The sequence below is a fragment of the Sphaeroforma arctica genome, assembly GCF_001186125.1.
Source record: "Sphaeroforma arctica JP610 unplaced genomic scaffold supercont1.8, whole genome shotgun sequence".
Classification (NCBI taxonomy): Eukaryota; class Ichthyosporea; order Ichthyophonida; genus Sphaeroforma; species Sphaeroforma arctica.
The window spans coordinates 196705-207777 of NW_014040550.1; the positions used below are offsets into that span (position 1 = coordinate 196705).

An 11073-nucleotide genomic window follows, 5' to 3' on the forward strand; every position below is an offset into this window, starting at 1 on the left:
GTCAATACGTGACCGAATTTCAGTACACTACATACATGCACATGTTGTGATACAAATAGATGGCTCACGGCCAATATACTATTCTGCATGTACTAACACGTGCACATACGTGATCCAGATACCAGCACGCACATAAATATCAACACACGTCGCCGAATTCCAGAGTTTTTTGGGTTTTAGGGTATCATCCTGTGTTTTCGTAGTACCTACGTGTGTGTATGCCTGTGTGCCTTGGGAGGCCATGCATTTGAGTCACTACTGCAATGTTCGATATCATTAGGGTTATCTGATGTACGTCTGAAACACTAGGCACAAATGATCGCAATATATATATATATATATATATATATATATATATATATATATATATATATATTATATTATTATTATATTATTATATATATATATATTATATATATACTATATATATATATATATATATATATATATATATATATATATATATATATACATCTAAACCTATATTTGAATATATTTATATATATATATATATATCTATATCTATATCTATATCTTTATCTATATTTGTATCTATATCTATATTATACAAATATAATACTCATTTTAGGTTTATTTCGTCACTCAACAGTTGAAGCACAAATCTCGGGCAATGAACACAACTACAACCACAGTGCCATTACAAGTCACAAAGACGAGTCGTGTGGAGGATTGCGCGCAGCTGGCAGTGTGGCGCCACCCCCATTCATACTCAATGGCCAACGATGGAGGTTGTCTACATACTATAACGAAGATCACGCAACTGCAATGGTAGGATTCTTGGAGGTTATGCAGCTTTCGTGTTAGATGTTCCTTTAAAGAACACAGCATGTCGGTGAGTATACTATACACATAACTTGTATTTTATATATATTCAGGAATCTGACCATATATCTGTGATAGCACCTATGTCAGCGTTCGAACAGAAGTTTCAAGGCTATCAAAAGTACCGTATAGCATATCTTGATTTTGATCCCCAGGTCGCAGATTGAAGATCCGGAATGATGTCGTTCACGACGTGCGACATATTCCTACGACATGGGTCATTTAGAAATATAGGAAACATCATGTACCAACAAGAACACCTTAACGCATATTACACGGCATCCGTTCTATTGTAGGCCGAGTATCTTCCCACAGGCGAGACGCGCGATAACTGGACAGAGATGATTGTTTCCATGATTGAGCCGAAGCAGGACAAGGTAGTACACAGCATTTGCGTGGACAATCTTACCAAGGCTTATAAAACACATAAACGCATATACCTACACATCCATCCATGACCGTTGCATAAGTGTTCAGTACACAGCATTTGCGTGGACAATTTTACCAGGGCATATACAACACATAGACGCATACACCTACACATCCATCCATGACCGTTGCATAAGTGTTCGTCACTGATCTTGAATGCCGTGGGCCCTGTTTATCTATCAAATGCTCACCATAGCGTGCTGAGAGTTGTGCCACTGTATGATTTCGAGGACACTACAAAATAAGCAGCAGTTGTATAGTCGGATTCGTTCTTTATATGTGTTCAAAAAAGGTAGTATCTGACCACCCTCCGAGATAAACGAGCCGAAATATGCTCGATCAAGGTATTCGTGACCTGTTACGAGGCATATGCATGTGCAGATGAACTGTTCGGCATGCAGCTCTTTGGCATGAATAAACGTAGTGATTCATTTTGGGTTTGCCCACAAAAACGCTTTACTGCGCTCTATTTGGGACTATAACGAACAAGACGTCGGCTGATGTTTGGCATTTGATCGAAAGCGTTTTATGATCTCGACTGTAGCTGTGCTAATGGATAATCACATCTGTTTTGAATATGTCCCCCACTCGTTGGAACGGGTGGTAGTCTCTCAGGCGGCATATGAAAGACTTGTGGGTGGCCACTAAATCTCAGCGAGCAGTGCTGTACTGGCAAGTGGTATGTCTTTTGGTTACAGCCACGTTGCACCGGTTAGTGATATATATTGATCAGAGATGTACCCGTCGTGTTTGCATAGAAAGTAGCCACACATTTTTGATGGGAGTGGCAGGGGCAGATAGGCAATAGGGTATAGTCTTCATAGCAATGGTTGGCGTATATACATGGATTGTGTTTAACATGCTTGTGCGTGTGGTTGTCTATGTGGGGTCAAGTACAGATACAAGACATGTGCGCATCAGCTGCATATACGTCCCGTGAGTACGCAAGCTTGCCTATGTTTTTGGTTCTATCGACCTTTCTACTGCCATGGCATCAGCACCACTAGCTTGTGACCGATACCGTAAGCTGAGTCTGGCGCGGTCTATCACCAGCTTCAAACTGAGACGGGTTTGTAAATCTCTTTCGTAGATCGAAGAAAGCGCGACAGAGCTCATGTTTGAATACAGTTTGGACTACGGATCGGAGTACCACCTGTATAGGATGACGGAAAAGAATGACCTAGTTACGATATACTGCTACAGTCGTCGGGTATGTTTCGAGTACGGGTTTTTTACGGCCCTCCATATAGACCAAGTGTACGGTTTATATGTCGCGTTTCATGCGCCGGTTGTTCTTTCGCAATTTCTTTATAGCTGACAGGTTAGAGCATGTTATAAACTCACGCACATTATTCTCTAGTCAAGGCGTACATATTATGCATATACAGAGGTCAGAGCGCGTTGACCGTGCAGACTCAACTTTCGGTTGTCCACTGGGTGCATACGTGTAATATACCGTCGCAGCTGAACGTGCCAGCGAAGCATGTAGGATACATACTTACACTACGGCAAGATAAAAGAGTGTGAACACATCCACAAAACCTACGTACACACACCCATGTGAGACTACAGTGCACGCAACACCTGTCGGTGTACCGACACACACACTTGTGGCTATGTACAAGCTTCCTACGTTGACATACGCCTTTTCACGACATCACAAATCCCCAGACAACTCCAGACCAAAGCACTGGTTGCTGTGGTAGCTTTTGGCTCCACACTCTCCATTCGGTGCTCAATCGTGAGCTGCAGTACCACTTACAATTACAAGATGGTATCCTCATCACATGGTAGCAATTCTACACTATGCGACCATGTTTCCAACCTCCGTCCACTTCAAAACAGCTAGGTTTCTATATTAGTTTGTGAGGTTTATTACACTCATATCCGTCTGTTTATTACATCGTAAGTGTGGGTTCGAAGGCGTTGATCCTGTGCCGATATCTTAACCATCACCTTGTCCTCGTACCTAACACCTTACAGTTGAAGGAGAACCCTCAGCGCGAGCAAACCGCTGAACTGGCGGCGAACGAAGCAACGCGCCTACAATGGACCGACACTTTAAAGGCTGTGCCTTTAGATGAAGACCCTAGCAGTACAGTATAGATAAAAGTATCTTTTAAATCGCTTGTCTTCACTCATTAAAAGAAGTCACACGCCTACAATGGACTGACACTTTAAAGGCTGTGCCTCTAGATGAAGACTCTACCAGTACAGTATAGATAAAAGTATCTTTTAAATCACTTGTAATCACACTTTAAAAGAAGCCACACGCCTACAATGGACTGACACTTTTAAGGCTGTGCCTTTAGACGAAGACCCTACCAGTACAGTATAAATAATAGTATCTTTTAAATCACTTGTAATCACACATTACAAGAAGCCACACGCCTACAATGGACTGACATTTTTAAGGCTGTGTCTCTAGATGAAGACCCTACCAGTACAGTATAAAGAAAAGTATCTTAGAATCTTTTTTCGTTTGCATTCGTTCACTAATATATACAGCTCCTCCCATAGTGATCATAGCGATCCAGCTCAATTACGAGCACTTTCTCGTAATAGGCAATAGGACGTAGCAAATCTTGAATCCTTCCGAACAAGCGTACAGCCGTCTGTATTATGTCTACATTATGTTCGCAATGTGTCATTGTATAGCTACGCGTTCATTGAATCAAAGTTATATTATGAAGTTGTACCACTGTGGCCGTGTACGTGAAGAAGCGTACAGCCGTCTATATCATGTCTACATTATGTTCGCAATGTGACATTGATAATGTCTACGCGTTCATTGAATCGAAGTTATAATATGAAGTTGTGCCACTGTGGCCGTGTACGGCGCTGAGTGTCGAGTCTGTAACTCTCGTGAGAATACGAGATAGACGCAAAGATACCGTGCATTGAACTAGGCAGCGAGCAACAGTGCACGGAGTAATAAAACGCTTGTAGTTATGGTGCGATCAATCCTTGCGATCCCCTTTCTTTCAATGCATACGCTAGCCATGGCTGATTTTATATATAAACAAACACCATACATGTGTACATTTTTAATGTTTTTTTAATACTTTTAGTTGTACATAAACCAACGTGACTTCACTAAGGCAGCAAAGGTTTAAGGCGTACAAGTTGAGTAATTAGAAGTGCACAGGATCTACACGCAGCAGCGTATCGTCGAGCGAAGACACCAGTCGCGCTTTCGTTGTGATAGAAGGTGTATCATATCTGTAGGCAGATTTCAGTGTTTATGAGTTTGTCTGATTGCACATTGAGACAGCCATGTGCATGTACTCGTATATGGGTTTGTGTATTACCGCAGACAATACCAGAAGAAATTCTGAACGAGTGTGGCTGTGCATACAACACTGATATGTCAGAAGTCTGACGAGATCGTCTCGCGAAATTACTTGCATCTATAGCAACTGCCGTTATATAGTAATCAAATCGGTGCGGGAAGATCGAAGGACTTGCTCATGTACCCTGATAATACTAAGGTAACAAGACACTCAACTACACATCACCACCCATAGACTGTCGCTCCGCCAGTGCACTCTTCTAATCGAACTCGGAAACTAAAAATTGTGTTCCAATTAAGTATAATTCAAAACGAGATGCATATGAATGCACGTACAGAAACACAAACAAAGGCAGGCTGCTTGAACGTGACGAAGTTATACATTAAATCTGTGTAAAAGTGCGCGAAAGCTACGACTTCTATTTAAGCAGGTGTATAGACTGTGAGACACGAGTGGCATCTATGCACTAGGCCCAGTGGCTGACTGTATGGTATGGTTCATACTAATCACCGCAGTAAACTCATCGCACGTACCTGTAGAAGTATTCACATGCCAGCTGCTTGCCCTCGTAGAAGACTCGATCAGTATCGCTGCAAATGTTAGCGCAGAAAATCGATTTGGTATTGTTAAGTGGTGCTTTGCGAATTGTTGTGTAATACTTTAATCTAGACGCAATTGGTGTAATTTACATACACGTCAAAAATTGAATGCACACAGATGGGGTGTGGATGCAGGCAGGCATCCGAATGTGCTTATGCAATGCGTGTGAATTGACTGTACGAACGTACAGTTTGCAATACAAAATATTCTCTAATAACAAGCAATTATGTGTATATATACGAAACACACACCTGATTAAACTGTTTGTTTCCAACTGTTTCGTGGCAATGGACGCCTGTTTCAGCCACATCCAGGACATGATGAGGGTTCCAAACATGTTGAGGTACTCGTGCGAATTACATAGAAGGCCATCCACAGATTTTGATTCGGATAGCAACGTCTGCATGTCATTGCATATGAGGAAAGTACAAAATTTCAGCCATTGGTGCCAAAGTCCCGACATTTCAAACAATAGTGCCGAACTAGGTATGTGGGAAAGTGCTGCAGAAACAAGGCTCGATAATAGCACTACCGCTCACCTTGGTCGCCGAATCCACCTCGTTGATGGCTGATTCAAGATCACGCGCGTGCATGGCCATCTTGTTGTTACCAAGAGCTTTGGCACTCTCACAGCTGTCGCGCATGTCCTTGTACAGCAGCTGTGATTGCTTTCCATTGTCTCGGGCAATCTTTCTGCCCAGCAGATCTAGAATAAACAGCAAATTCATGAGTATCTCCAGCTACATATATATGTATATGTGAATATTAAGGAGATTGGTATAAATCGCATAAGCTGCAAGCCTGAATTGTATTTTGAACTGCGACATATCGTTGCTCTCGAGAATCCCTTTACGCGTTTTGTAGTAAATAGACAAGATCATATATGTGTACGTGCGCAGTTGCGTTGTATGTATGCAGAGATGCTCATGGATTGTTGTTAGTGTGTATTAATGCCCGCGCATATTTCTTCACCAATGCAAACACAAGGTGACTCATCCTCACCTAATGATTGTACGCCATTAGTGCCCTCGTGGATCATATTCAGGCGATTCGTTCTGTAGAATTCTTCCACTGGGAAGTCCTTGGTGTAGCCACATCCGCCTAGGATTTGAATGGCCCACTTATTCGCCTGCATAGTAGGACGAAAGTAGTTGTATCAATGGATGCACCTCAAGAACCTTATGGATCGTAGTGATCTCTGTCAGATGACTTTGGGGTAGCCAAATCACTCAAACACTCGGATAGGCCATTTCTTTGCTTGACTGACAAGATGAACATAATACAACCCTAATACCCTAAACTCTAACCCACCCGCATACCTCCAGACACCACTCAGAGGGGTACGACTTGACAACGGGTGTGAGCAGGTCCAACATCTCGAACGATGTCTTGCGCTCTTCGGGCGTTGCTGCGGTTTTAGAGTCATCCAGCAGATACGCCGCATACATGCACAATGAGAGACTGCCTTCTACGTAGCACTTCTGTGCCATCAGCATACGGCGAACGTCTGCGTGCTGTATGATGGGTACCTGGGCCACTGGTCCGTCCTGTGTCGACGATGTGATAGTTTGTATTAGTGCATATTTATACCATTTGATGTAGACTTATATCTTAGATAAGTTACATATTTAACCATATGACCCTCTACATATCTTCTGTAGCTCAGTTGGTAGAGCGCACGCCTACGAAGCGTGAAGTCGCGGTTTCGAGTACCGTCAGAGGAAATATTTTTCTTTTTCCTTCTTTTCTCAAAAAAAATACAAAAAAGTTCGTTTACTCACCTTCGATTTGACCTGAGGTCGGCCTTGTCTCCTGTCCAGTGCATATGCGAGGGAAGCTCGATATCCAAGACCACCTGAGTATGTGGCGAATGCAAGACGTTAAAAACCGTGACAACTGACTTCATATCCAGGTGTTAAATGGAACACACACATACACATATACACACACGCACATACACTATATATATATATATAATAGATCCCACGGTAGTGGGGACGAAGAGCATCCTCTTAGCAGGGTTAAGAGACAGCGACACAACTGTATTTATTCAATACGGTTGTCGCCTGCGAAACAATGCGTTGCACAGTCAAACACAGTCAAAACGTAAACTAGGATAGAATGGTCGTACGGATGACACATCGCCGTACTTAAAACTGTCACAACCTGAATTATCTACGCCATATTCCACATGGCCATGTGCTGACACTCCATACCTAGTGCTGTAGCAGCCAATCTATCGTATCCGCCCAGACCAAGAGTATCGAGTAGATGGGAGTGAGAAGATTAGTTAGAAGTGTGAAACGTGACCACGAGCACGGGCTGTGAGGTGCGTTTTGTATCTCATGCAGATTAAGAAGTCTGGTAGTACTCGCAGGCCTCGAGTACAATATAGACGAGCACGCAAGTACTCCGGAATAGATACAGAGTGACGCACCCCGGGTTAGTAGTATTTATGCAAGTGCTGAAAACCCACAATCACACTCCAGGTCAAATGAAATACTATTAACATTAAGGATAATTGGTATATACATATATGTATATCTATATATAGTACAAATATATATATATAAATACTTGCATATACTCGGCAGTCAACAGCACACTATTATTTTGTAGACATACCCAACACCAATTCGCGCACCATTCATCATCAGGAACATGTACTCAAGCCCACGGCCCGGTTCACCAACTGTCAAGGAGGTGCAAAGTAATTAAGCAGAGATATACAGGTCGAAAATCGAAGACACATTTGGAAGAAGCGCGTCCGTCCATTTTTGTAAGCATGTAATGCGATATTAGCGTGTAGATATGTCCTCGTATACGCGCTGTTGGTTCTAAATAGCCGATAAATTTATATTCGCGTGGCAAATACCAAGACCACGTGTACCAAGCCCACCTAACATTTATTAGAAGTAGACCTACATTCCAGATAATTCTATAGGAAAAGGCCCAAGTTCGCGAATTCAAGTCCACAAGTAAAATCAACCGAACGAGACAAGAAAGAACTGCTGCATACCCAAGTATCCCACGCTTTCACTGCTGTCTCCGAAGCTTAGTGCGGTATTTGTGGTTCCCTTCCACCCCAATTTCTCATTTAATCCAAGCAGTTCAATTCCATTTGTGCTGTGGCCCTCTGTGAGACGGCCACGTGTTCTCGTAAGTATATTGCTTGTAAATGACGAGTGCTTGGATCATAGTAAATGTTTGTCACTCTTTAGAGCCAACGCTCACAGCCCCATAAGTATGAGCAAGTAGATGCAAAGTATTTCCGTTATGATGAATCGGCGTTTCTGACGCTTACTCACCGTTTATAGCAAAAAAAACAAATCGACTGAATGAATCTTTGCGAAAAGAATTTCTTGGACTAGTTTTGTGGTAATGGGTAACTAATAGAAATTCTTGAATAAGTTTTGTGGTAGCGGGTACCTAATAGAAATTCTTGAACCAGTTTTTTGGCAGTCAGTAATAGCTTTGTGCATATGCAAGTCGGCTATTCAACGAGGTGAGCATCGTCCAGCATAGCTTCCACGCACTTAACTCAGTGACTGTGCGTGTAAAATCCAGTGCAATTTTTCAATGGAATGCCAATCAGAGCTAGAGAACAAGAGATTCAATAACACATAGCAATTCAAAAATAGTATACACTGTATTATAAGTACAAAGATATGAACTTCCATCACATACTCAGGTCGACCTCGGGTGGTTCGCCATCAAAGTCAAAGTCGTGCTTGGGTACGATAAACATGGAGATGCCTTTGACACCGGGTGCAACCTTTCCGTCCGGTGATTTGATTTTCGCAAGGACCAAGTGGATTATGTTGTCCGTCGCATCCTAGAGAAGTGTGTGAGTGAGGGCGTATGAACTATCAGAGCGTGCCAAACATTGTGAATACAGAAAGACATTCTCTACTTCTACAAATGCATACACGCGGGCCATCTGGCCATTGCCGATGCCGTTCCGATGTACAGATATGAGGTCTCTAGCAAGGTTGATAGGTACATCCCTAGTATACGCAAAGACCAACAATGACTGCCAACGTTATCAATATACCAAACTGTGCACAGTAGACGCTCTCGTTACCACTGAATTCCGTATAGGCTGCTCCACCGAGGCATATTGAGGCATATTGGCGACGGTTTCGTCTGGAATTCATAACTCCGAAAATATATACAAAAATCACTTATAGTTAAAAATAGATACACAAAATACTGTCGGTACAACCGCTTATCAGATGTGCAAATGGGTATTGTAAGTTACTGAGGACTCCTATAAGATTATGGTGGTACATTTACGTTAACTCCACAGTCCGAACCATCCATAGTTCTATACAGAGACATATAGTTGCAGGGCAGTACTGCATTTGACTACAGAAGCATACCTGCTCGCCACCACTAATCCACATCTTGTTTCCCTTCACACTGAATCTCTTGCCATTACCTCCCTCCGAGTCCATCTCCGTCGCAATGGTTGAAACTACAAAGTTGAAAAAATTGAGTCGATCTTAATTGTCTAGCAATACGGGTGTGTCGAAGCCTTTCAAAACGGAGTCTAGTCTACAACACAATCTCTTTAGGCATCATAACGGAATATACTGTAACGTTTTTGATACTACAAGCTCATTGATGATTTGCAAGTGTATATGCTCTCGTCTCGGTACACTATATCAGCTGACCGTAAGCGCCACACAAAAAATGCCAACATGTTCTGAAGCGTGGTACGCTGTCCATAAAGGAAAGCGACGGGCCATATATACGAACCATGGACCATATAGTATCCAGCACAGACGAGCCAGTTAAGCACTTGAATTACAAACTCAAATCGAGAGTTGCAGGCCAGAAAAGGCACTTACTGTCAGCCAGCGATGACCCTGCCTGAGGCTCTGAGAGGCACATAGTACCCATGAATCGACCCGATAGGATGTGCGGTAGGAACCTTTCTCTCTGTTCGTCAGATCCGAATCTCGACTGTAGATTTATATGAAAGCAGGAAGTATATGAGCATTCAGTGCAATTGAATTAACATCGACAGAAGAATGGCAGCATATCAGTTTGTTGACGCACGCGGCCGTGTTCGTGCAACCTGCACTCGCAAGTAGCGCCTGTACTGACACTTTGAATGTGTACTTGTAAGGTATACAAGATGCTGGCGGTACACACACCCACACACAGACGATTTGAACCACATTTGATAGAATGTAGAAGTTGGATGAGATTGCGAAATGGTATACACAGAAATTTACATTACACTACTTAACATGGCGTGCTGCGTAACGGCTGTAGGACACTCTTAACAGACGTTGTGCTACGAACAGCTGGCCAACGTATTTACTGACCGCGTGCAATGGTTCCGCTGGTAAAGATAAGCCTGAAGTATACCTTTCCAGCGATGCGAATACGTACAATCAATCGGAAGATCACGTGGAATTAACACCGCAAGTGAGTCGACGATAGATATGGTAACTTCAACCAGGAATGTATACCTTCGTAGATGCACTACCAATCAACAAAGATTCATACTAGAATACTGTGAAATAGTACTATGTGATGAACACACAACATACCAGCACATTTGCCACACCCATAGCCAGAGAAGGGTATGAGGATATAGACATGCTCGCTGATCCGATAATCATTTCGGCAATCATTTGTGCTGTGTGTGGCATCTGGAGACCGCCGTGTTCCTCAGGCAACTAAAGTGGAAAGTGAGAACAGCGCATCAGATATACGAAGATAGATATGTAGCTGAGAAAAAAAAATGTAATTCTTCACTTCTGCATACAGATTGAAAAAGGGAACTGTACCAAATGTAGCACTCTATCCTGAAACGGTATTGAGGTCGACATACAAGTCTTTACCATGTATGTTTATCTATGTATACATACATAACAGATATATAAACAGAAGT

General features: G+C 42.5%; 2 protein-coding genes and 1 non-coding gene across 3 annotated transcripts in view; 2 read left to right on the forward strand and 1 right to left on the reverse strand.

The window, feature by feature from the left end:
* SARC_00309 (hypothetical protein) overlaps window positions 1–3489 on the forward strand; it is a gene marked incomplete at its 5' end in the record, with an annotated part of 6645 nt that extends 3156 nt beyond the window's left edge. Inside the window, 5 exons of the mRNA XM_014306036.1 lie at window positions 611–789; window positions 1140–1220; window positions 1880–1951; window positions 2363–2482; window positions 3256–3489. Coding sequence (XP_014161511.1) covers window positions 611–789; window positions 1140–1220; window positions 1880–1951; window positions 2363–2482; window positions 3256–3378 — 575 coding nt within the window. The 3' untranslated portion in view covers window positions 3379–3489. The remainder of the gene's footprint in view (window positions 1–610; window positions 790–1139; window positions 1221–1879; window positions 1952–2362; window positions 2483–3255) is intronic.
* Window positions 3490–4306: 817 nt separating this feature from the next.
* SARC_00310 (hypothetical protein) overlaps window positions 4307–11073 on the reverse strand; it is an 8489-nt gene continuing 1722 nt past the window's right edge. Inside the window, exons 5-18 of the mRNA XM_014306037.1 lie at window positions 10730–10858; window positions 10019–10133; window positions 9548–9642; window positions 8853–9000; window positions 8185–8301; window positions 7791–7857; window positions 7382–7401; window positions 6947–7020; window positions 6485–6712; window positions 6168–6294; window positions 5705–5871; window positions 5417–5565; window positions 5099–5155; window positions 4307–4494 (exon numbers count right to left, since the gene is read on the reverse strand). Of these exons, the coding sequence (XP_014161512.1) occupies window positions 4407–4494; window positions 5099–5155; window positions 5417–5565; window positions 5705–5871; window positions 6168–6294; window positions 6485–6712; window positions 6947–7020; window positions 7382–7401; window positions 7791–7857; window positions 8185–8301; window positions 8853–9000; window positions 9548–9642; window positions 10019–10133; window positions 10730–10858 (1581 nt within the window). The 3' untranslated portion in view covers window positions 4307–4406. The remainder of the gene's footprint in view (window positions 4495–5098; window positions 5156–5416; window positions 5566–5704; window positions 5872–6167; window positions 6295–6484; window positions 6713–6946; window positions 7021–7381; window positions 7402–7790; window positions 7858–8184; window positions 8302–8852; window positions 9001–9547; window positions 9643–10018; window positions 10134–10729; window positions 10859–11073) is intronic.
* SARC_30004 lies at window positions 6817–6889 on the forward strand. Its single transcript has one exon. It is a non-coding gene; the product is annotated as a tRNA-Arg (tRNA).